At 36.7% G+C, this 26,387-nt stretch overlaps 1 protein-coding gene and 1 long non-coding RNA gene across 10 annotated transcripts in view; both read right to left on the reverse strand.

Moving 5' to 3' along the window:
• LOC127870076 (uncharacterized) overlaps nt 1-26,387 on the reverse strand; it is a 134,080-nt gene that overhangs the window by 85,270 nt on the left and 22,423 nt on the right. The window contains 28 exon segments of the mRNA XM_052412735.1: nt 226-414; nt 2,086-2,214; nt 3,743-3,919; nt 7,031-7,162; nt 7,824-8,030; nt 8,229-8,375; nt 8,745-8,936; nt 10,848-10,982; nt 11,554-11,739; nt 12,277-12,414; nt 12,788-12,976; nt 14,347-14,469; nt 14,791-14,976; nt 15,507-17,114; nt 17,365-17,502; nt 17,739-17,939; nt 18,299-18,427; nt 18,854-18,866; nt 18,868-19,043; nt 19,456-19,596; nt 20,361-20,549; nt 20,873-21,001; nt 21,301-21,513; nt 22,281-22,445; nt 23,229-23,414; nt 23,765-23,947; nt 24,379-24,567; nt 24,915-25,217. Of these exon segments, the coding sequence (XP_052268695.1) occupies nt 226-414; nt 2,086-2,214; nt 3,743-3,919; nt 7,031-7,162; nt 7,824-8,030; nt 8,229-8,375; nt 8,745-8,936; nt 10,848-10,982; nt 11,554-11,739; nt 12,277-12,414; nt 12,788-12,976; nt 14,347-14,469; nt 14,791-14,976; nt 15,507-17,114; nt 17,365-17,502; nt 17,739-17,939; nt 18,299-18,427; nt 18,854-18,866; nt 18,868-19,043; nt 19,456-19,596; nt 20,361-20,549; nt 20,873-21,001; nt 21,301-21,513; nt 22,281-22,445; nt 23,229-23,414; nt 23,765-23,947; nt 24,379-24,567; nt 24,915-25,217 (6,093 nt within the window).
• LOC127868982 (uncharacterized) lies at nt 8,975-10,732 on the reverse strand. Of its 9 annotated transcripts, XR_008044346.1 has the most exons (6): nt 9,859-10,732; nt 9,759-9,808; nt 9,659-9,708; nt 9,559-9,608; nt 9,459-9,508; nt 8,975-9,358 (listed from the first exon to the last, which is right to left on the reverse strand). It is a non-coding gene; the product is annotated as an uncharacterized LOC127868982 (long non-coding RNA). The 9 variants fall into 9 exon arrangements; XR_008044350.1 differs by lacking the exon at nt 9,759-9,808; XR_008044349.1 differs by lacking the exon at nt 9,659-9,708.

Here is a 26,387-nt window from a genome sequence, read left to right on the forward strand (position 1 = left end):
ATGGTGATTAAGGTTGGATTGGTTGTATTACATTTAATTATTCAAAATGGGTGATTAAGCAATAAATAAACACATGGTTAATTGAAATTTTGAGATGTTTTATCTAGTAAATTTTTAACAGCACTATGTATTTCATAATTACTTTTTACATAAAAACTAACAAATAAAGAATACAAAGTGCAACTCACAATAAACTACAATAATTTTAGTGAAAACAATACTCACAAAGGCATCATTGTCACTGGCAGTCAGTTGTACAATACTGTTTCCAATGGGCAAGGCCTCTGGTACAGTGACGTCATAGAGCTGGCGGTCAAAGAATGGGGCATTCAGATTCCTCAGCACGGTGACTGTTACCGTGGCACTGGCAGACTGCACACCCGAGCTGAACGCCTTTGTCGCACGAACCAACAACTGCACAAAGAAATATAGTTGTTGTTTTTTAATTTGAGTTGATCATTTATTGAATTGAACAATCATGTATTTATGTTTTTAAAATGTGAAGTGGTAAACGCAGGCATATGGCAGCATAATCTAGTCAATTTACTGTTATCCCTTTGACAAGAATCTCATAGATATGGCTGTACATTTCTGTCTACTGGTAAATTAATGGAAACTGGAAGTCAGTCTCATTAAACATTGTAAGACCAATCTCAATTCCAATGTTTGACGACACATTAATATTTTGCGCCAGTATAACATGATTTCTTAAGTTCAGTAATTGTACTTATTTTCATTTTCAGGACCTTTCACAAGTCTTTGTAAAAGAAAGATATGGGCAATGCACATTGATCTACAGAATCACATTGTATCTTAAATAGTTATTTATTTAAATATCTTAAAGGTCCACTGCCATATGGTGGCATTTGTTAAATAAACAAGGGACAAAATTGTCACAAAACCAGGTTTTCATTGTGAAAAAAAAATCTGATAAAGGGAGAAAACTCAAACTGAACTTTTGAAATAACCAAAAAAAAATTAACCCCCTTTGTAATTTTTTTTTTTTTTTAAATCTATTTTTAGTCGTGGCGACCTTGACATTGGGAGATATTGACGTGATTCTTTCGTGGGACACACCGTCCCATGATGGTGAACAAATGTGCCAAATGATTTTAAAATCTCACAATGAATGACATAGTTATGGCCAGGACAAGCTCATTTATGGCCATTTTTGACCTTTGAACTCAAAGTGTGACCTTGACCTTGGAGATATCGACGTAATTATTTCGCGCGACACACCGTCCAATGATGGTGAACAAATGTGCCAAATGATTTTAAAATCTGACGATGAACGACATAGTTATGGCTCGGACAAGCTCATTTATGGCCATTTTTGACCTTTGAACTCAAAGTGTGACCTTGACCTTGGAGATATCGACGTAATTATTTCGCGCGACACACCGTCCAATGATGGTGAACAAATGTGCCAAATGATTTTAAAATCTGACAATGAACGACATAGTTATGGCCCGGACAAGCTTATTCCGCCAGCCCGCCAGCCCGCCAGCCAGCCCGCCAGCCAGCCAGCCAGCCAGCCCGCCCGCATTCGCCAATCTAATAACCAGTTTTTTCCTTCGGAAAACCTGGTTAAAAACATTTGCAATGATTAGTAAATGGCAACTGGAATTCAATTGAGCATACAATTTCTTTCAAGACTTACTTTAACTCTTTTGATAAAACTAACTAGGAATTAAAAGCTTATACTTGGAATATAAACATTCTCTATCAAGAACCAAAATGATAATAAATAAACCCATCAACTAAATTTAATATAAAAATGTTTCTAAAAGAATGTGTTAAACATTTTTCTTTTATAAAATAAACAAAAATTACCATTTCTGTTTAAAAAGATTTAACAGATATGTGTCTTGTTCTGAGAAAACTGGGCATAATGCATGTTCGTAAAGTGTCGTTCCAGGCTAATCAGGGACGACACTTTCCGCTTAAACTAGATTTTTGCGGACTGCACAGGCTAATCTGGCACCACACTTTACGCACATGCATTTTGCCCAATTTTCACAGAACAAGACATATATATTCATTTGATACATATTTGATCAACAAATTTGTGAACTATCAACCAACCGTGTGTAAAGTCTTCTTGTTCCTGTCCAGACGCAGGTCAGACCGTACAAAAATGCGTCCCAATGTGGCTGAGATGTTGAAGTAGTCTGGCCCATCACTGAACCCAACAAGGTCGTACGTGATGTCGGGCTGAAATAAAAGAGAGTAGACTTTTAACAGGTTACACCGTAATTACTTTATGTTTTCGGACACCCGTTTTTTTAGCAAAAATAATTAATTTACGTGACCCTTAATTTTCGGACATACAGGTTTTCGTCCATAATTAATGACTTAAGTTTTTGGACAGTATATTTTACAGGGCTAAATTTACTAAATTTTTTGTTATCTTATTACACTTAAGATCATTTGGTTGTACAACCGGGTTAACGTATTAAAAATCTGGCAGATGCATGCCTGAGGGTAAAGGACCATTACATTTGCGTCATTGGGTAAATAACCTTGTAAACCGTTATTAAACAATGGTTTCGCCCCAATGCCCCTTCTCAGTAAGATAACTGAACAAGAGATGTGTTTGTCAGAAACACAATGCCCCCTTATGCGCCGCTTTTTTTTTCTTTTTCTTTTTTACTTTTGACCTTGAAATCCTCGACCTTGACCTTTCACAACTCAAAATGTGCAGCTCCATGAGATACACATGCATGCCAAATATCAAATTGCTATCTTGAATATTTCAAAAGTTATTGCAAAACTTTAATATAAGGTTCAAGTTTTTTTTGCTTTTTTACCTTTGACCTTGACCTTGACCTTTCACCACTCAAAATGTGCAGCTCAATGAGATACACAAGCATGCCAAATATCAAGTTGCTATGTTCAATATTTCAAAAGTTATTGCAAAACTTTAATGTAAGGTTAAAGTTTTGATGACAGAATGACAGAATGACGGACAGACAGGCCAAAAACAATATACCCCCGATCTTTCGATCCGGGGGCATACAAATACTAAACCCTCCAAAGTGTGATGCACCCTATTGCAAGTTTTACAAACAATGGAAGGTGTTAGACAACAACTATCGGAAATGAACAAACAAAGAATTCATAGTTTGCATTTTTTATTGCGTTAATTAGAGAGTATCTGTACATCACATGCTCACCATTGAACTCGTTGGTCCAAGTTAAACCTTGTATAAACTTTCTGTATAATAAATTAAGCATTTAAAATTATTTCAAATGCAGTGCAAACATTATAGATGTAATATATACTATACGGTGTGGTATTTACAAGCACGTGCTTTTACCGGTAGTTGTTGATACAATCGACGCTATTTTCAGAAAATTCAATTTTTCGACTCTAAATTTTCGGACACCTGCATTTTGTGAATATTTTTCGTATCTAAGTTTTCGGACATGAAAAAATATAATTATCTTTAAGTCCCCTAAAATATAGACTTATTACGGTAAATGTCTTATTTAGATACCTTTATTTACTACATATAAAACAAATACAAATAAATGTCACAAATTATAACATTTTTTTTGCTTCATAATACATAATATGCATTTACTTGAAAATTGTTTAAACAATATCCATTTCTGCTCAAAATAATTTAGAGCACTATATACACTTCTTAAGAATCCATTTGTTCTCGAAACTGACTGCCGATTATACTATTTGAGGCAAACATGTGAGTAACTTTAAAACTCCCATACATACACCTACCTGCGGTTGTGCTGATACGTCAATGACTGACTGTCCGACTTGCAGATTTTCTTGGATTGTTTCTCTATAATTTGTTGTGAAGAAACTGAGGACCTCTGTGACTCTAATCACGTTCACATCAACAAACGTTGTATCTGCCAGAGTGGGGAAGCCGCCGTCATAGGCCCGAACTTGAATCTAATTGACAAACAAGTTTGTAAAAAATCTTGTAATTTAACAACTGCAATGTTACTAATTTGTCTAAAATAAACACATGAAGACTGTTTCAGTCATTCTACATGATAACCGTTTGTAACAAAGTATATTCATACGTATTAAAATGTATGCTTGTTTGGAATTGTCTCTAATAATTAGACAGCAAAAGAAAATTTAACTTTCAGAGGATGTTGTAAACAACATGTTTGCACTCCAATCCTAAAGGGGCCTTTTCACAGATCTCGGCATGTACTGAAGTCTGTGATTAAATACTTTATATTGATAAATGTTAACATTGGATCTAAAAAGCTGTAGTAAAAAAAAAAGAATACAATTAAAGAACAAGAGCACCGCCTTGTGGGCGCAGACCGCTCATCTATTTTCTTTTTAAAGGTGAAGGGACTCTCATTTTCAATCACAAAGGAGGGAGGGGTGGAGTGAAGAGGGGTGTATAGTGTGGGGGCGTGGACATTTATTACATTATCTTCCAAAAGATTCTTGGGTGCGATGGCAGGAAGGACGGTATTTCAAACATAAAATAATAAAAATAAATATTGGTGTTTTTAACCATTTCAAAAAAAATAATAATTTGGGGCGGTGGGGTGGGGGGGGGGGGTATAGTGTGAGGGTGTGGTGGTCATTTGTGAGATGATCTTAAAAAAAAAAAAAAAAAATTAGGGGGGAGGGGGAATTCGGGGGGGGGGGGGGGGAGGGGGGGGGTGGGGGGGGTATTCTTGGGTGCGATGGTTGGACGGTATTTCAAACATAAAATAATAAAAATAAATATTTGTGTTTTTTAACCATTTCCAAAAAAAAAAATTGGGGGGTGGGGTGGGGGGTATAGTATAGGGTGGGGGGTATAGTATAGTGTGAGGGTGTGGTGGTCATTTGTGAGATGATCTTAAAAAAAATCTAAAAAAAAATGTAGAAGCGATTCAAAAGGGCTAAATAAGTAATCCGTTAATATCCAGGTCAAGCAAGCGCTTCCACTTGTAGATGTTTAACTTTCACGTTTAAATATGGCGATGTATGGGTCCGTACCTTTATTATAATTAGGGACAGATTTCCTTTGCAAATAAGTTCATAATTATCCAAAAGATGTTTATTCTACTTCTTATTTTCTTTCTTTAGTATATCGATCGTTCAAAGCATGGCACTTCCGAATCATGTTATCTTAAGATTCTGAATAAGTCGAGGAAGAGTCAGAACGCTACGGATTTTCAAAACTGGGCCCGCTGACTCCGCATTTTGAACATGCCCTTGAAGCGTTCGATTTACACAGATCGTAGTCACAGCTTTTGTAAACAACATGGCGGATATTTTAGAAAAAGTCGCCAACAATAACAATGACTACTTTTATCAAGTTTATTACAGTTTCTTTAACAGTTTCTAGTCATACTATGATACCAGTGTTTTCTGATTATTGAGTTTAATAAAGTTTGTAAAACTTGTTATTCTGCTGTTTTCTTCACAGATACATATTCTGTAAAATATCGCGGTACGTACTGCGATACAGTGTTGCCGTACCACGATATACCGCGGTACGCTCACGGCGTAGCGTGACAGCCCTAGTCATTAGTGAGATGATCTTAAAAAAATCGGGGGGGGGGGGGGGGGGGGGGGGGGGGGGGGGGGGGGGGATTCCGGGGGGAGGGCACGGGGGATGGTTTGGATGGAGTCTATTTAAATCAATCAATCAAATCTAATCATAAACAAAGAAGTTATTGCATTTTTAGCAAAATTTAATAATTTGACCTTGAGAGTCAAGGTCATTCAAAGGTCAAGGTAAAATTCAACTTGCCAGGTACAGTAACCTCATGATAGCATGAAAGTATTTGAAGTTTGAAAGCAATAGCCTTGATACTGTAGAAGTAAAGTGGATCGAAACACAAAGTTTAACCATATATTCAAAGTTACTAAGTCAAAAAAGGGCCATAATTCCGTAAAAATGACAACCAGAGTTATGCAACTTGTCCTTTTACTGTACCCTTATGATAGTTTGCGAGTGTTCCAAGTATGAAAGCAATATCTATGATAGTTTAGGGGTAAAGTGGACCAAAACACAAAACTTAACAATATTTTCAATTTTCTAAGTATAAAGGGCCCATAATTCCGTCCAAATGACAGTCAGAGTTACATAACTTTGCCTGCACAGTCCCCTTATGATACTTAATAAGTGTTGCAAGTATGAAAGCAATAGCTTTGATACTGTAGGAATAAAGTGGACCTAAACAAAACACTTAACCAAATTTTCAATTTTCTAAGTATAAAAAAGGCACATAATTCTGTCAAAATGCCAGAGTTACATTACTTTGCCTGCACAGTCCACTTATGATAGTTAGTAAATGTTGCAAGTATGAAAGCAATAGCTTTGATACTTAAGGAATAAAATGGACCTAAACACAAAACTTTACCAAAATTTTCAATTTTCTAAGTATAAAAAGGGCACATAATTCTGTCAAAATGCATGCCAGAGTTATCTAACTTTGCCTGCCCAGTCCCCTCATGATAGTAAGTAAGTGTACAAAGTTTGAATGCAATAGCATTGATACTTTCTGAGAAAAGTGGATCTAAACGCAAAACTTAACCGGACGCCAACGCCGACGCTGACGCAGACGCCGACGCCAAGGTGATGACAATAGCTCATAATATTTTTTCAAAAAATAGAGGAGCTAAAAAAAGGTAACACTCAACTGGGCTCAAACCATCTGTGCTCATACAATGAGTAATGTATTTTATACCTTATATAAGCAATCCTTGTAGTATCACAAAATATAACAACAACAACAATAATTTTCAGGTTTATCAATCGTCAAAAGATGCATATAATGGAAATTTTAGAGCATGGTTAATGTTCAGTATTACTGTTTCCTCACAAATATCATAACTACAACGCAAATTTGCGAATCTGAAACAATATTTTTTTTAATTTTGTCAATTAACCAAAACCTGAAATGGCCCCTTTAAAAATGCAAATCAGAACGATCATCATCACGTCACTTAATAATTGTTCAACAAGCTTATAAAATGTTTTATTTTCATACAATGACGTAAAAGCAGAAAGCATTGGCATGCAAAATGCTTTTTACTCACCCTGTAGTTACTGGTAAATGTATTCAGTACAGAGTTGAGTAGAGAGATTCTGCCATTCACTGGATTGATGTAGAAGTAGTCTGGTGCAGTATTGTCACCCACAATCTCAAAGCGAACCGTATTCTCTGGAGACTGAAAGTAAAAGCACATAACGTTGGAAGTGCATACAATTTTAGTCGTGCACAACACATTAATGTTACAAATTAGGCAATACTTAGATCTACACATAATTTAGCTTTCTACAAGTTCTGAATTCCAAGACTAAAATAACTAAAACACAAGAGCACCACATAACAGGTGCCACACTCGGCTGCGAAAGCTTGTCAGAATTTTTTTATTTTTTTTTTGAGGTCACATTGACCTTGACCTTTGACCTAGTGACCCAAAATGGGTGTGGCGTGTAGAACTCATTAAGGTGGTGCATCTACATATGAAGTTTCAAAGTTGTAGGTGGAAGCACTTCGATTTTAGAGCCAATGTAAAGGTTTTAGCACGACGCCAGCAGATGGCTGACAATGAGCAGGCAATGACAATACCTCGGGTTTTCCCCGAAAACAGCCTCGCTAATAATCAGTTGTATGGTTTAATAGTGTTTCAATTGTTACTTGTCTAAAGTTTGAGAAGTTAAAAAAGACTTAACAAATACTTTATATAACTGTTTACCTGCTTAAGCAGCCAAATAAAACCTTATATCTAACCTAAAAGCTTTACATTTACCATAAGAACATTTAATTCAAATTACATAACCTTTATTTAAAAATGACTTAAAAATTTCTAACAACTGGCAGCTTACCGTCACATCATTGTCAGTAGCGTTCAGGTCCACAATGAAGGATCCGGGGAAGGTGTTAGCGGAGATGCTGACTTGGATGTTGAAAATGTTTGAGAATTCTGGAGGGAAGATGTTTCGGTTTACATTGACCGTCAGAATTGTGGTGGCAGTCAAACTGCCGAAACCGAACCCAGCCAAATTTCCACCGTCTTGAGCTTGCAATCTCAGCTGCCATAGAAAAGGGATAACTTATATTTATATGGTTTTCAGCATAAACATTATAAGAATAAATGTGTTTTATAGACGGCTGACAGTCAATTAGTTTTGTTTCTAGCAACTTTACTAAGTGGCATTTTTATATAAGAATAACAGGCAAACATAAAAGGACTTTTAACTAATTAAATATGCTCTTGTACTATTTCTTACCTGGTAACTGGTTCTTAAATCAGTTGCAAGGTCATTCACATTTCTCACACGAACGTTGTACACATTTGTGGTCACTTGCTCCAAGTAGAAGTAAGTCGGTGCAAGGTCATCTCCGATTGCTGACACGGTAACCAGATTGAATGGGGTCTACAAAAATCATACAAGATTTATATGAAACACTGATGTGGCAAATCAATCAGTTTTGAGACATAAAGGGCATGATGGTTGATTTGTGTTTTTAGCAGCTAAACTAGGAAACAAAAGATGTTTTTACCAATGAAAAGTAAATGTCATATCTGAAATTTTCAAACTATGTAGATAAGAAAATTCTACAACATCTAATAATATATCAAACATTTGGTAAAAAATTACTGTCAAGGATTAATAAACTGTATATGCTATGTTATTTTTTATTTTACAACTAAACTCTATTCGTAATTTAGAAATTTGCTTAATGCAGTCAGGAACACCCAAATTTTAAAAATAATAAAGGAGGACATGAAACATTATCATTACCTGTGTGTCTGCATCAGAGACCGTGAATCGGGAAATAGAGGCATCAGCAGCAATGTTCTTCCCAATGGTTGCCTGGTATGGGCTTTGAATGAAAACTGGTGCAAACTGGTTCCTGTATACACTTATAATTGCTGTTGCTGTGTTGGTACCAGCCCGGGATGGGGAACCAAGGTCGCGAACAGTGATCGTCAACTAGTATAAACAAAAACAAACATTCATATAACTAGACAATTTTGACCTTAACCAATACAATTAAAAAATTAAAAAGTACAGCATCAATTTATCTACTACCAAAAGACAAAACAAATTATGACGCATAAACTTAATTAAAATAAACTTATTTGAATTTAAGGATCAACTAACAAGCAATGAGTTAACAATTATAGGTGTGTCACAAAGCTTACTATTTGCTACCTCAGTCCTATGAGAGCTATGGCTGTGTCACAAAGCTTACTATTTGCCATCTCGGTCCTATGAGAGCTATGGCTGTGTCACAAAGCTTACTATTTGCCACCTCAGTCCTATGAGAGCTATGGCTGTGTCACAAAGCTTACTATTTGCCACCTCAGTCCTATGAGAGCTATGGCTGTGTCACAAAGCTTACTATTTGCCACCTTGGTCCTATGAGAGCTATGGCTGTGTCACAAAGCTTACTATTTGCCATCTCAGTCCTATGAGAGCTATGGCTGTGTCACAAAGCTTACTATTTGCCACCTCAGTCCTATGAGAGCTATGGCTGTGTCACAAAGCTTACTATTTGCCACCTCAGTCCTATGAGAGCTATGGCTGTGTCATAAAGCTTACTATTTGCCACCTCAGTCCTATGAGAGCTATGGCTGTGTCACAAAGCTTACTATTTGCCACCTCAGTCCTATGAGAGCTATGGCTGTGTCATAAAGCTTACTATTTGCCACCTCAGTCCTATGAGAGCTATGGCTGTGTCACAAAGCTTACTATTTGCCACCTCAGTCCTGTGAGAGCTATGGCTGTGTCATAAAGCTTACTATTTGCCACCTCAGTCCTATGAGAGCTATGGCTGTGTCACAAAGCTTACTATTTGCCACCTCAGTCCTTTGAGAGCTATGGCTGTGTCACAAAGCTTACTATTTTCCACCTCAGTCCTATGAGAGCTATGGCTGTGTCACAAAGCTTACTATTTGCCACCTCAGTCCTATGAGAGCTATGTTCGAGCACACATACCTCTTGAATGTGTGGATAATTAGTCATAAAAACTGTCTTTAACATCTACACTTCATGGTGATAACACATTAAAAGTTTTAATTTAATAGCTGGAAAAAATAGTTTGTTCCTTGAACTTATGCAGACACACAGAGACAGACAAACTGACAGAGAGACTAAAACATAACCCCTCTTTGTGGATTTAAACTTTAACCACTTAGATATGTTTTTTCACCCATTCGAATTTCCTTTGAAAGTTATATTTAATTTAACCCTTTCCCCCATATGAAGCAACGTGAAAACAGCATAAAACCAGAACAGCCTGCGAGTATTTCGCAGTTTGTTCAAGTTTTATGCTGTTTGCTGCTCATCAGTATCTTAGGGTTGAAAATTAAGCCTTTAAAACTTGAATCTAGTAAGAAAGGTATTTTATAAAATTTAACTTTCTATGGGCCTACAAATGTGTCAAAATACGTATCAAAGTGGAAAAAGGTTAAAACCTTTCTTACTGGATTCAAGTAAGATACCATTAGATACTGATGAGCAGCAAACAGCATAAAACCTGAACAGACTGCAAGTTACTGCTGTTTGCACATAGCTATTTTCACTTGCTTCTAAGTGGGAAAAGTTTAAAACAAGAAATGTGTTTGTCAGAAACACTATGTCCCCTTCTGCGCCGCTTTGATTTAGTTTTTTTTACCTTTGACCTTGAACGATGACCTTGACCTTTCACCACTCAAAATGTGCAGCTTCACGAGATACACATGCCTGCCAAATATGAAGATGCTATCTTCAATATAGCAAAAGTTATTGCAAAATGTAAAAGTTTGGGCAAACAAACCAACAGACCAACAGACAGGGCAAAAACAATATGTCCCCCACTATAGTGGTGGGGGACATAAAAATCCTGCCACAAAGTCTCACCACATAGTTGGTGTTGTTTGTGTCCTGGTAGACTGGCTTGATAAGGGAAATGATGCCAGATGAAGCAGACACTTGGAAGTACTCCAGAGCTCTCGCATTTCCTTCCAGGGTATACTGCACAACATTGTGAGGAGCCTGCAACAGAAATAACATGGTATACTGGACAAAATTGTGATATATTGAGCCAATATTAACTATTTTAAATACTTTATTTTATGAAACAATATATACACCAATTATTTACAAAGTCAAACAAAAATGTCATTTTTAAAATGCAGAAAAGCACAGTTAACAAATGAACATACAAAAACAGAAAATGCTTAATTTCAATTTTAAACTTCAATGTGATACCAAAAATCACAACTGAAAACATAAAATAAAAGCATCCTAAACCATGGAGCCTTATTCCGAGAAAACTGGACAAAATGCACATGCTTAAAGTGTCATCCCAGAACAGTCTGTGCAGTAGGCTAATAATTTACGACACTTTCCGCCTAAACTGAACATTCTTTAAGAAAAGACTTGCTTAAAAAGGAAAAAGTGCCATTTCTGATTAGCTGAGGCAGACTTCACATGCTAATCTTGGACAGCACTTTATGCACACGTAGTACACACGTAGTACACACGTAGAACACACGTAGAACACCGAATTTTACCAAAACACGACTCAAATAAACTCATCATCCAAAAAGACCCACGTTCTTACCGCAGTATCAAGATCACCAGCAGTCACTCTTAGGATTTCTGCGCCCAGTGACTGTGATTCTGGGATCAGCGTACTGTACTGGTTTGGTTGGAAGGCCGGAGAGAACCGGTTACGGGTGATGTTAAGGTACACAACAGTCGTGTCTGTCTCTGGCGGGAAACCTCCATCAGAAGCAAGGACCCTGACCTGTTAGGATTACAAAAAATAGTTTCAATCTGATTGCAAAGCAATAAAACATTGTATAATAATTAAAGAATAAACAAGACATTACTCCATAGGGCACCGTTGCCCCCAAATTCCACTTATGTAAAAAAGCTGTTTAAAGGAAGATTAAGACTTTTGAGGTAAGGAAATGGGTATTACATATAACACATGGTATTATGATGGTTTACATGTAAACCAAGTTATTTCAATCCATTACTATAATGAAAAATTACACCTTTTTTAAAATGGGGCATAACCAGATTTTTGAATTGGCTTAATTCAAGAACATCACATTTATACAGTAAAACATTTCAACACAGGGTCATAAAGCTGAAAATCAATAGAATTACTTTGAAAGTATCGCAGAAATACACCCACATTTATTTACTTTTTTTCTTAAACATTGAGAAGTTAACTCATGAAATTTTTTGAAAACCAAACATAGGTCATCATATTCAAAATCTTCACAATATTTCTGCCCCAATTTATAATCTGTATTTGTTAAAAACCTGCACATACCCTGTATTGTGATGAGCCATCGAGGTTGATGTTGGAGTTGCTGGCGTAGGAGATCATGCCAGTCGATGGGTTGATGGCGAACAAACTGGGGGCAATGTCGTCACCAATGATGCTGTATCTCACGGTGTTGTAAGGGGCCTGAAAGAAATCGGCCACATCAGCATTCATAATTTTGTCAAAATAAGTAGGATCTCCTTTGTGAAGCAAGCCACATTGGACAATTTAGATGTTGAAGTATTTATTATTTTTCGTAGCGTCAATAAAAGGATCAAGCATGAAGATGCATAATAGTGGGCATCAACGTCAGACAACCTGTTTCTCTCATCACTTTTCCATTAGGGTTTCAACATAAAGATACAAACATAAACATTGACTAACCAATATAGCAATTATAGTGATCCTTCATTGCAGACATTTGTATTGTTTAGGGTACGTATACAAACTGTACACCTGCATCTATGATGAAATATGAAAAGTTCCTAAAAACCTAGAGTAACAAGTAATTCCTTACACTTGGATCCGCATCAGTAGCTGTGACTGGTATGATGCTGGCGCCCGAGAAGAAGCCAGTGGTGATGTCCGCACTATAGATCTCGTTAATAAACACAGGAGCAAAATTGTTACGGATCACAGTAATGGTGACTGGAACCGTGTTGCTCGTCAATTGGGGACTGCCAAGGTCATTGGCGCGAACATTGAACTGTGAACAATGCATCATTGTTAATACACATTTTGAAACTATCTTTTCATATATGTCGGAGCTTAATGTGTGTGCATAGTGTTTCAGATTAGTCGTGCAGTCAGGGACGTTTTCAGCTTAGACTGCTTTTTTGTTTAGAATATACTTCCTTTAAACAAAAAGCACCATACAAGCCCAAAGTATTGTACCCAATTTGCCTGTGCAAACTTCACAGGCTAATTAGGGAGGATGCTTTATGCACATGCAATAAGCCCTGTTTTCCCAGAGTGAAGCGCATTTCATTTAAATGGTTGTGTTTTTTATACAGACAGCAACAGTGGCGTCCATTCAGACTAAACTGACCACTAGGAAAAACACCTTTTTAGTTTGTCTAAGGTTTCCGGTCCAAGGAATTTTAGTCAATTAATTGGACCATTATTATTTATTCATCACTGGAATATAAACCCATGATTGGTCATTTCATTGACTGACCACTAGCAACTAATTATCTGTGAACACCAACACATTCAAATTTGCACTATATGGCTATTTCCGCCGTACAAAGGTCATAAAGTAGCAGTGAAAAGATCCCTTGCTACACAACTCATGATTGGCTAGATATACCCGAATCAACATTATACTTCTTAAAATCAATTTTACTTACCTTAAAAAAAGGTGTAAAAACTAAGTATGGTGGACGAACCAGTTATCGAACACCTAAGAAATTACGTTAAATTACATTAAAATTGAAACACTTAAAATGACAAAAACATTTTGTTTTAACAAATGACTAACAGTTCAATCATTGAATGATTTATCTGTAAAGTTTTTCAGCAAACTACCTTCAAGAATTCATAACAATGATTCCCTGATTATTGTCACCTCTAGCAGACAAAACAAAATGGCGGCCCATCTAAACATCACCTATTGCCGACACTTCATAAATACTACTCCAGTATATACAAAGTCACATGACTATAACGTGACCCGGACTCGGCGAAAATATCTGCGTCTGCTGCAATCAAAATTGCAAACTGAAATATGCTTTTTGGTGTGTAAATGCACGTTTTGATAAATGCATTCAAAAAGTAATAGCAAAAAACACATAAAACGGTGTAAATAACAATAAATGCATTCCTTTAACCTGTTTTCGGCGCATTTGTTTCAAGCTAAGTAGGCAAGTAGGTCATGGACTTCATGTGCGACCATTTGTTTATCAATGTGACGTCATGCGCACTTTTGCGCATGTGCATACAGAACCAAAACTAAACGTCCGATAATAGGTGCTGTTCGATAACAGATACTTACACGATAAAACAAGAACAAGAATAGTAACAAACAATATACAATTAAGCAATATGATATAAAGGTGGTAAACATTTCCAACATACTGTATAAGATGGAGCAACTTCATCATAAAGATTCTGTCTAATGTAAATAACTCCTGTGGTTTCATCGATGTCGAAGCGGGTATTAGACTCTGCGATGAAGTACCGCACAACGTTATTGGGAGACTGAAATTGAATTTCACAAAGATAATGGATGTACAGACAAATTGCATTACAAAATGCAGTCTTTACTAAATTAATTTTAATGGGATTTACTTTGATTATACCATCAGTAGATCACTTATAATTATTTGATTTATTTTAAAGTAATCCTAAACTTAATCATAATCCTTAACTCAATCATAAAACACACCATATCATAAGAGAATTACCATATAAAATTTAATGCATATATCACTACAATATTTTATCTTAACATTTAAATTCAAAATGATGATTTTCATACCACATCAATAGTTTTTAATATAACCAAAATACAAGACTTACAACAATATCAAGATCATTGGCCCGAACAGTAAGGACACTTGTACCAGGAGCCTGGGTTTCCAGGATTGTTGACTGATAAGCGTTTTGAGTAAATACTGGAGCATTCAGGTTACGCTGAATGGTTACAAACACCGTCTCTGTGTCAGCCTGACGAGGGCTGCCGTTGTCTTGGGCGCGAATTGTGAGCTAAAACATTTGGATTTTTGTTGTTGATAATACAGTTGATCTGATTGCAAACAGTTAGTTTAGTTTAAACCTATTTATTTTAGCTTGATTGCATCGAAAGCCTATGGCTTATATAAACGCTCTTGAGTACGTTTCCTGGGCCTAGAACCAGTACTTGGTGTCTTTGGGAGAGATCTTAAGAACGCTCCCACGGTGGGGATCGAACCCGTGACCTCCCGGTCGCTAGGCGGACACCATATCCATTACACCAAGGCGACCTATTATTGCAAACAGTTAATGGATTACATTGTATTGCTAACAGTTTATTTAGCCTATTGTTTTGCCAGCATTTAATTTATCCAATATTATTGACCACAGTTAAAAAAACTTACTGTATTGGTAAAAGTTTGTTTATGCAAGCTTTATGATGATTGTGCTCCAAGACAATGAATTTATTTTCAGTTTTACAGTTTAATTTGTAACTCTTTCTCATTGGGTTAATAATGTCTACTCAAACCTTGTTAGAAAAAGAATGAAAAGTTGCTTCTTACTCTGTAAATCACTGTGGATTCCTGGGCGATAGACTGTGCCAGTCTGACTTCTCCTGATGTGGCATCAATCCTGAAGAATATTGTTGCATCGCCATCCCCAATTAAATCATAGGTGATTATGTTGTAGGGTGAAATATCATTATCTGTGGCAGTTGCTCTGAAAATCAGTGCTCCTTGGGCGGTCGTGTAGTTGATAGCTCTGTCATAAGGTGTGTTGATAAAAAATGGAGGATTGGTGTTTCTAATGACGTTGATTTCAACATTGGCAACATTGAGAGCTGAGCGGGCCGGTATGCCATTGTCTGAGATGGACACCTGGAAAGTATACCTGCGAGTGTCTGTGTTATCATTCAGCAGGGACTGCCTGAGAGAAATCTCTCCGGTTCCTGAGTTGACAGTGAAATACTGAGCCGCAAGCGCATTCTGATTGCTCATGGTGTAAGTGATGACATTATGGGGTGATCTCACATCCTGATCTCTAGCAGTGATCTGCAGAATGTTCGAGCCAAGCTGTTGAGTCTCGTCAATTGTGATATTGTAGTTCAGCTGAATGAATTCCGGATTGAACAGATTCCTCTGAACATTTACAGACACTAGCGCACTAGCACTTCTAGCTGGCGTACCTCCGTCCCTTGCTTCAAGACGAAGCTGGTAAAACGTGCTAGTGTCTTGGGTCAAGTCATTCCTCACTGTTATATTACCAGATGCAGGGTCAAAGTTGAAGTAATCCAAGCCTTTGTCATCTCCGATAAGTCTCATGGTGACATCTCTGAATGGGGAGACCGTGTCAGCATCCGTAGCAGATACTCTGAGAACCAAGCTTCCGATAAGTCTGTTCTGCTCTATTGTAACGCTGTAAGGATCATTGATAAAGTCTGGAGAGAACTGGTTGCGTACTACGGAGATGAAAACTGTTGCATCTTGGGCTGACCTTGAGGGAGTTCCAAGGTCGTAAGCACCAACAGTAAGAGTGTACTGTTGGGGGCTGTTGACGTCAGTGGCAACATTTCTGGACACATAGATCTTGCAGGTGTCAGCATCAATAAAGAAAAACTGACTGGAGGTTGATGTGCGCAAGAAGCATTTCACTGTGCTATAAGGCGCAACTGTGTCGGAATCTCTAACAGTAAGCGTTACTAGTTCTGAGCCAATTATGCTGTTATCAGCCACCTGGGCTGAATAGGTGGTCGGCTGGAAGAATGGTGTGTTCCTATTTCGGTCAACATTGATAATAACAATCGTGCTGTTGCTACGGCGAGGAATGCCATTGTCAAACGCTGTGATCCTCAGGTTGTACACTGTGTCTGGGTTGTTGGCAAGGCTTTGAATGAGCGTTATCACACCAGTGTTGCTGTTCACAGTGAAAAAAGCCGGTGCATTGCTGTCTCCAGAGACCTCGTATGAGACTCTTTCAAAGGTGTTCACTGCGTCGTCATCAACTGCTGTGACGCGGAAAATGCTCTGAGCTGTGTTGGTGTTTTCCACGATATCCAGGCGGTATGGTGTGTCCAAGAAACGTGGAGTGAACTGGTTCCGAATAACATTGATGGTCAGAGTGGCCGTGTTGACATTTACCCTGCCTGGTTGGTCTGACAGAACAACATTCAGCTGAAGGGGAAAGTTCATGGGATTAAATAAAATATTTAAAATAATAACAATAAATACATTATTATATAATAAGACACTACTGCAAACACAATTAGGAGGTGATATTTTTCAAAAATGGTAACAGAACATCAATTAAGCAACAGAAATTTCATTTGCTGTTAATGTACCATTTTTAAGGTAAACATGGGTATACTGTTGTGATAGAAAAAACTCCAGAACTAAAAAGTTTTTAGAAAGCTCTTCTACTTACAACATACTGAGACTGCGTCTGATCAGCGTAGAGGGCTGACCTTATCCTGACCTCACCCGTTGTCTCAGCGACACTGAAGTACAGTGGAGCAGGGTTGGTTCCAACCACAGTGTACTTCAAGGTGTTGAATGGTGCCGCCTGGGATTGCATACAACCAGTACAAACCAGTTAACATTGAAAAACAACTAAAAACCAAACAGCTTACATTATTTTTGTATACATAAGAAACACATTCTTTTTCTTTTGAAACATTTAAGTGATATCTCTCATCATTCTATTATATAAAAACAAGCACACATATTCTGCAATAGTTCTTGACATTAGTGAAGTTTCCATTCAAAAATATAGCACAAAAGAATTCACTGCAGTCTTACCACATCATTGTCTCGTGCCTGGAAGTTGTAGACGACAGAACTGAAGCTGACAGTCTCAAGCACTGAAATGGTCGCAATGTAGTTTGTCGCGCTGGTTGGCTGTAGCCAGATTGGCGTGTTCTCATTTCTTGACAGGGTCAAGACCACCACCTCAAATTGTGAGCAGACAGGCACACCACTGTCTGAGGCTCGAACTCGTATCTGCAATGTATTAAGAATTATTGGTCATTTTATCTAAGATGATGAAAACGCTGCCAAGAGTGTATTGCCACAGCTTTATCAATATTGATTTGGCAATGTTATAAAAGATTTTAATATTGTTTAACTAAATTTCTATGAGCATTTATATAATCAAACAGCATTCATTAAAATGTGTCATTTTCAAAACATGCTGTTCAACAGCATATATATGCCTGTAAATACCAGTCAAAAAGTAGTGGCTACAACTTGGAAGAAAACTGTTGGTAGTCATTCAAATGTATGTACATTGACAAAACACATAAAACTATTAACATTGTAAGAATCTTGATTGTCAAACTCAGTATTTATCTTGTCTGTACCGTGTAGGTAGACTCTGATCTGGAGAAGAGACTGGTCGTAGTTCGAATCACACCACTCTGGTCGATGGAGAACAAGGTAGTAGCCTCGTTGTCACCAACAATTGCGTAGCTCAAGGTTCCAAACTGATTCTGAAAAAAATTTAACAGTAAGTTATTAAAAGGTTTTATGTACTCAGAAGCTTTACCCATGGGACATTATATAAATTGAGACTTAGCAATATTTGTAAATAATGTCAGGACACAGAAATTTAACAAAATTCTTAATGATGAAACAGTTTTTGTTTCTTCTACCCATACAAAATGACAACCAAAGGCTTCATCAAAACAGCTTTATGCAATGAAGAAAAAATCACTTAAGTATATACTCGTTTATTTTGCTCATAGACAATACAAACACTTGTGTGTAAACATAATGCAGTTAAGAGTCACTTTATCACGTATTATTGTTTCTATAAATATACATGAAAAACCTCAAAGATTTAAACTAATAAAATACATAGGGTTCTATAAAGTTCCTTTTTTACCATAGTACATCTTACATATTGATCAACTTACAGTATCAGCATCTGTAGCTGTTCACTCTGAACACGCTGGTTCCAGATGCGATGCTCTGCGAAATACTGGCTCCATATGGTGTGTTTCGGAACACTGGGCAGTTGTCGTTGCGGATCACATCGATCGTTACTGTGGCAAACGTGTTGCTTGGAAGCCTAGGGGTCCCATAGTCCGTGGCATAAACAGTCATCTGAAGACAGCATTAACTAGATATGAGAGCACGATAACAGGTTTTTAAATTACCGTAGGTTTCTTTTATTTATCAAACTAAACATACCTTATGTAACACACCAAGAGGATTTTTTTTTCTTTTATCAAAAATAGTTAACATGTGATCCTGATTATTTCAGTCAGAGAATTTGCTCATGCCTAATTAAAGTTAAACAAACTAATTATTTTGTTTTCACCTTTTGGCAAATGAAAATCCATTTAAAATTTACACAATTTTTTAGTGCTAACAACAGTACACTTTGCCTAGTGCATTACTCACCAGAAATGTGAGCATGTAGTATTAACAATAATACATGGATTTCTTTTTTAGAAATGTCAATTCCAATCTAACAGATGGAAATCTCTTCTACTAAGTCCCTACAATTTCTTACTGTGTACTGATCATTGCTGCTGGAGACATCATTCTGCAAAGACTGTTTGACTGAGATACCACCGTTTGTCGGGTTTAGGTAAAAATACTCCAATGCCCTCTGCGTTCCACTGGCCGAGTACTCAACATTGTTAATGTTGCCCTGTAGAATTAAATCAGTTATATGCTCATGTAAGCAATACAAGTAAAAAATCTGAATGAATAGAATGGGCACAAACTCAGTATAAGAAGTGCATAATATGTCACATCAAAAAAGGTTTGACATTGACAAGTATTAAAGTAATTCTTAAAGGTAAATCAATATTTAATTTCGAGATAAACTAATACTATCTTTACCATTAAAATAATTCTATGGATAAAACAAGACTATTGCCAAGCATTAAAAGTCCCCTACCGGCTCCACCATTATCAGAATATTTTTTTTATTTGTTGCCATAGCAACCAGAATTTTTGACGTAGGAACAAAATTAAATGACGTGCATAATGTCCATATTGCCATCTATCCATGTTCCAAGTTTCATGAAAAAATATTAAGAACTTTTAAAGTTATCGCAGGATCCAGAAAACCACCATTTTCAGCAGCATTTCTAGTCTATTTGTTGCCATAGCAACCAGAATTTTTGACGTGCATAATGTCCATATTACCATCTATCCATATTTCAAGTTTCATGAAAAAATATTATGAACTTTTTAAGTTATCGCAGGATCCAGAAAAGTGTGACGGACGGACGGAGACAAAACCATAAGTCCCCTCCGGTGAAACTGGTAGGGGACTAAAAAGGATTCTATGCTTTTGTTGCATGACTTTCGAGATAATAATACTCGAAGTTTTAAAGTTGTTTATACAATTAGCAATACATAATTATCTGTAATATGTTTTATTTTGCCATGTCACTCGATACTAACAAAAAGGTTATCCGGATCAGTGGCCGTGACAGATATGATGTTGACACCCAGCACTTGGGTCTCAAAAATGGTGATCTGGTAGTTTTGCTGGCTGAATGTGGGAGGTTGAGTGTTTCTCAGCACTGTGATAGTAACTGTCTCCGTGTCGTACCTACTTGGGCTTCCACTGTCATATGCCTGAACTACTAACTGAAAATCAAAGGATGATATTGCTAAGAGTTTTGTTTTTATTTTTGGCATAATTATATTTTCAAAACTTAAGTTATTACACAGCAGAAACTTAAATTCTATTTAATATAGGAATTTATTTCTGGTTAAAATGTATTAATTTGAAAAACACAATATATATCTACTTAATAATGCAAGGCAACTGATTTGCAGCAAATGTGTAAATTCAAACGAAACTGTATTGTTCAAAACGGATTTTCATTTGAAGAACATGTCACAGTCATCATAATAAAGTAATTCTTGGTTGGATATAAGCATCAAAAGTCTCAAATGCCAATACATACAGTGTAAGTTGTTGTTGTATCCTGGGCAACACTCTGTGAAAGGGAGATCACTCCAGTTACGGCATCAACCGCAAAGTAGTTTGGTGCCGTGTTTAATCCAACTATCTCATAACGGACCTCTCCAAACACCTAAAGAAGTTAAAAGTCAGTTGTTGTTTACAGTATTGCAGCAATTATTATAGAAGTTCACTTCACCAAGCTTTCAGAAATGTTGAAATGATAATGTTTCATGTCTGAAATTAAGATTTATTAGCATAATTTGATAATGATTGAAAGGTGTTTTTTAATAAAAAGATGGATTTGCAGGTAAAGCTTTTTCCAACACAATGTCACAGCAGCTCTGGTTATACAAGAATATCCTGACTTGCCATGTCTTGTTTTGACAAGAGCACATACATTACATTATCGCTTATTCAAGAATCAAGTACACATTTACAATTATTGGGTCCATTGAAATCCAAATCAGAGGCGGTGACTGCATAAATACTCTGGCCAGTAGCTTGATTCCTGGAGATTGTTGTCGAATAAGGTGTATTGAAGAAGACTGGAGGATTGTTGTTTCGCAGGACAGTAACTGAAACCGTTGCAAAATCAGTGGCAGTCAGGACTGGGGTGCCTCCATCATAGGCTTCCACTGTCAGCTGCAAAAACCATGGCAACAAATATCAGCATCATGCAGCATACATGGGCTACATAACATTGTTAAATATTAATCGGCTGTACATAGAAGACAAGCCATGTTAATGTCAACCAAAACAAGCGATGTGTTTGTGAAACACTACCCATATATTAGACCTTTGACCTTGAAGGATAACCTTGACCTTTCAACACTCAAAATGTGCAGCTCCACGAGATACACATGCATGCTAAATATCAAGTTGCCATCTTCAATATTGCAAAAGTGTACATTAAATGAGCAATTTTGACCCATATATTTGACCTTTGACCTTGAAGGATGACCTTGACCTTGACTTTTCACCACTCAAAATGTGCAGCTCCATAAGATACACATGCATGCAAAATATGAAGTTGCTACAAAATATGAAGTTGCTATCTTCAATATTGCCAAAGTTATGTCAAATGTTGAATTTAGGGGCAAACAAACACACCAACAGACAGGGCAAGGGCAATAACAATATGTCCCCCACTATAGTGGGTGGGGGACATAATAATTGGATCAGAAAGGTTTCTCAGAAAAAGGTAGCGCCTAAAATAATAACTTAATCATATATTTTTTTGTCAAAGCAGGTTTGATGCAAAACAGATTAAATATATCAGATCTCTTGTCTACTAGAATGTTTCAGTTTAAAACAATTGCCTAGTTTTGTTAAGTGTAAAGTGGGCCATGCTTATTTAAGGTCCAATGCAACTACGGAAACAAGTTAACTGTTTTAGCACATCAAATTACCGTATACTGGCTTGGTCGAGCAACTTCGTTGACCAGTGACTGACGCAAACTGATTTGACCAGAGCTTGCAGAATTCATCTGGAAGTAGGCCAGCGCGTCAACCAAACCAGACCCAGTGTTGAAGGTTGCACTTCGCAGTCTGTAGTACACAGTGTTATGTGGGGGCTGAAAGAAACCAACAAATATTCTCTTTTTTTGTTTTATTGTATAACATATGAGCAGCAGAGGCGTTAAACTTTTTTCAATTCAAATAACCAGTTTTTTCCTTCGGAAAACCTGGTTAAATATATACCTTTATATTAATAATATTTATTTCCAAAAACAACTAATGTTTTCATAAGCCAAAAAATAAAATAAAAAGTTTCTACAACTGATCTGCAAAAACTTGTAAATCAATTAAAAATTTAAAAAACCCTAAATAAACTACAAATGATCTTGGACAAACAGAAATACAACACAATCAAAATTTATGAAATAAACAACTGTTTTTACATATTTAAGATCATGATAATCTATTTTATCAGCAACAATCTCATTGGAATTTTATATACTCTGAAAAGAATTTAAAATAAAGCAGATATTTACATTTTCTGAGGTTTCTTTTTCCAATAAACATTCCATTTGGCTACATATCCATATTTCTAAGCGCCAACCTAGCAACAGTTCACACCTAGCAACAGTTCACACCTAGAAACAGTTCACACCTAGCAACAGTTCACACCTAGCAACAGTTCACACCCAGCAACAGTTCACACCCAGCAACAGTTCACACCCAGCAACAGTTCACACCCAGCAACAGTTCACACCCAGCAACAGTTCACACCCAGCAACAGTTCACACCTAGCAACAGTTCACACCTAGCAACAGTTCACACCTAGCAACAGTTCACACCTAGCAACAGTTCACACCTAGCAACAGTTCACACCTAGCAACACAGTTCACACATACCTGACTGTCCCCATCAATGGCAGACACCACCTGGAAAGGCACACCTAGTGCCTGGGTCTCTTGCACGGCAATAGCATAGTTCCTCTGTTGCCAGGACGGGGGATTGAAGTTACGACGAATATCCACAATCACCACAGCTGCAGCACTGCGAGCTGGTGTACCGTTGTCAGTAGCAATGACTCTCACCTACAAACAAACATGGCAGACGTTTTATTGCTGACTACATTACCAAACACAACTTAATATCTTATTACAAGGGTACCTTTGAGAAAAAATATTATTCTGGAAATATAGTATTTTAAGGTTCAAAAATACATTGGGCTTGGGACTGCATTTCTTATTGTCCAATACTAACACAACTGTATTTCCCACATCTTAGTCACATGTCCGATTTGACCAGATATGAATTACCGGGTTCAGTAGATGTTTTTTTTCCTTTATGGATTACTCAACGAGGTTATAAAGTGATTCCTTTTATAGATTCATTAATACTGATCACAAAGACAGGCGAAAACTTCATTCAAATTCTGACTTGCTTTTATATTCAGTTTACACAAATTTATGTAAAACTCACATAGTATCTGTCCTGGTTTCCAGCTGTAAGGCTTGATCGAACCTGCACAACTGCCCTGATTGTTACCGATGTTTTGAGACACGCTGAAATATGTCGGCGCCGTGTCATCCCCAATGATTTGGAAAGCCAGCTGATTAAACTGTGCCTGAAAAATGTTAAAACAAAAGTGTGACCAATATGCTTCAAGAATGATAATAGTTAGCATTTGAGAAATTGTGCCTACTGTATTTTAAATATACATGTATTTAAGGCCATAGCAAAAAGCATTTTTTCTTAATGTATAATAGACTGAACGTAGCTCACAAAATAAATCATAATATTTAAAACATAATTCGAAAATGTAAACATCACAATTGAGTGGTGGGCCATCATAACCAAAAGTTTGCTACAAACTACAAAAATAAAATTGATGTTAACACAAAAATAGTGCATACAATTCCCACACGCCTTAAGAAACCATACCCTCAAAAAATATGCTATCATAGGACAATCACTCTTACTAAGGGGCAAAAATATGAATGGTCTAAATTCTAAACGCTGGCACTTAAGAGAAGTCAAAATACAAAAAAAACTTACGTCCTGATCCTGAGCAGACACAGTCATCACAGAAGTACCAACAGGGGCGCTCTCAAGGATGGTTGTGTAGTAGGTGGAGTTGAAGAACAAGGGAGCGAATGCGTTGCGGTTGACTATTATCGTCACTGTGGCTTGCTGGATGGCCGACCTTGGCTGAGGGAGCCCGTTGTCTCTCAAGGAGACTTGGAACTGATGAGGAAATGGGTTATGTTATAAACATAAAATAAAACTGAAATTTCAGTGTCATTATCCTTGACCAATTCATTTTTTCATTATTAAACATAATGTTTAACATCATTCTAGACAGTGTAAGTTTTGTTTTCTCTGCATTATAGCTTTAAATCCTTATTGTGAATACCAACAAGGCACTGTAATGTCAATAAAAGATGCTACTGTAATCACTTATGCTATAATTATTTCTAAAATTCTTTTGAAATTCATGCATATGGTGCATATAATAATGAATACCATAAACATAAATTAAGTAATCAAATCATGGAAACTTGTATATGAAATTTATTTCACAATGAACTTACTGTAAAGTTTCCTGACGTGCTAATCAAAGTATTAGTCAGCTGTAGGACACCAGTGCTTGTGAAAGTAAAGAAGTTGTTAGCGTTGTTGCTGAAAATCGTGTAGGTTAGGGTATTGAACGGGGCCTGCGTGTCCAAGTCGGTGGCCTGAACACGAAGAATCGACGTGAACAGTGGGTAGTTCTCATTGATAGTCTGGGTGTATGTGGTCTGGGACCAGGTAGGGGTGTTCAGGTTACGATTCACAGATATCTGGGCAGTTGCTGTTGAGGATAGACCACCTGTGTCTGTTGCAATAATGCGGACCTGAATATTGAATGATACAAAATGTAAATTTGACAAGAGCTGTCAGAGGACAGCGCGCTCGACAATTAGAGTGCTTGACAGTATAACGTAAGACACCATAGGGAAATTTTTCATATTCAATAATTTATTAGACGATCTTTCAAAAATAACAAAAGGAAAAAAAAATTAAAATAAATTGGGGGGTTGAGAGGGGGTATAATGTGGGGTGTGGTCATTTATTAGACGATCTTTCAAAAATAAATAAAAATACCATTGTGGTATTCAGGTAAGTGTTGTTTTGTCAAAGTAATAATAAAATGTGATCATTAATAAAGAAGTTATGTCAATTTAAGCGAAATGTTCAGTTTTAGTGTAAAAGGGGCCATAATTATGTCAAAATGCTTGATACAGTGGTCTGCTCTTGTTTATAGGTTGGGATCATGTTGGTTAACAAGTATGCAACATATAAAACCAATATGTCAAAGGATATAGGAAATATTTGGGGTAGTACGCAAACTTTAACATAGATTTATCAATAATATGCATATTATAAGTATAAAAGGGGCAATAATTATGACAAAATGCTTGATAGAGTTGTATGCTCTTCTTTATAGGTTGGGGTGATGTTGGTAAACAAGTATGCAAAATATGAAAGCAATATGTCGAGGGACATTGAAAAATAATGGGGTAGTACGAAAACTTTAACATTTGCTGCATATTCTAAGTGGAAAAGGGGCCATTATTATGACAAATGCTTGATAGAGTTGTCTGCTCTTGTTTATAGGTTGGGGTCATGTTGGTTAACAAGTATGCAAAATATGAAAGCAATATGTCAAGGGACAAAAAAAAAATTGGGGTAGTACGAAAACTTTAACATTTGCACGCTAACGCTAATGCAGACGGTCATGCCGATGCCGGGGTGAGTAGGATAGCTCCACTATATATATTTCATATATAATAGTAGAGCTAAAAATGTATAAACAAACTCTTTTGCATATTATTTTCATAGTACTACAAATATGGTAAATTCTAGACGAGGGCTGTCATATTAAAGAAATCTTTGTCAGTCAGCTATACTTCTTTTCTGCAGGGCAGGTTAAAAGACTAAAGATTAATATCTAATTTTCTATCCATGCAATATATGCATCATTTAATTAATGTATTTCTCTACCTTTAACACAAGACACAGTT

The sequence above is a fragment of the Dreissena polymorpha genome, chromosome 2, assembly GCF_020536995.1.
Source record: "Dreissena polymorpha isolate Duluth1 chromosome 2, UMN_Dpol_1.0, whole genome shotgun sequence".
Lineage (NCBI taxonomy): Eukaryota > Metazoa > Mollusca > Bivalvia > Myida > Dreissenidae > Dreissena > Dreissena polymorpha.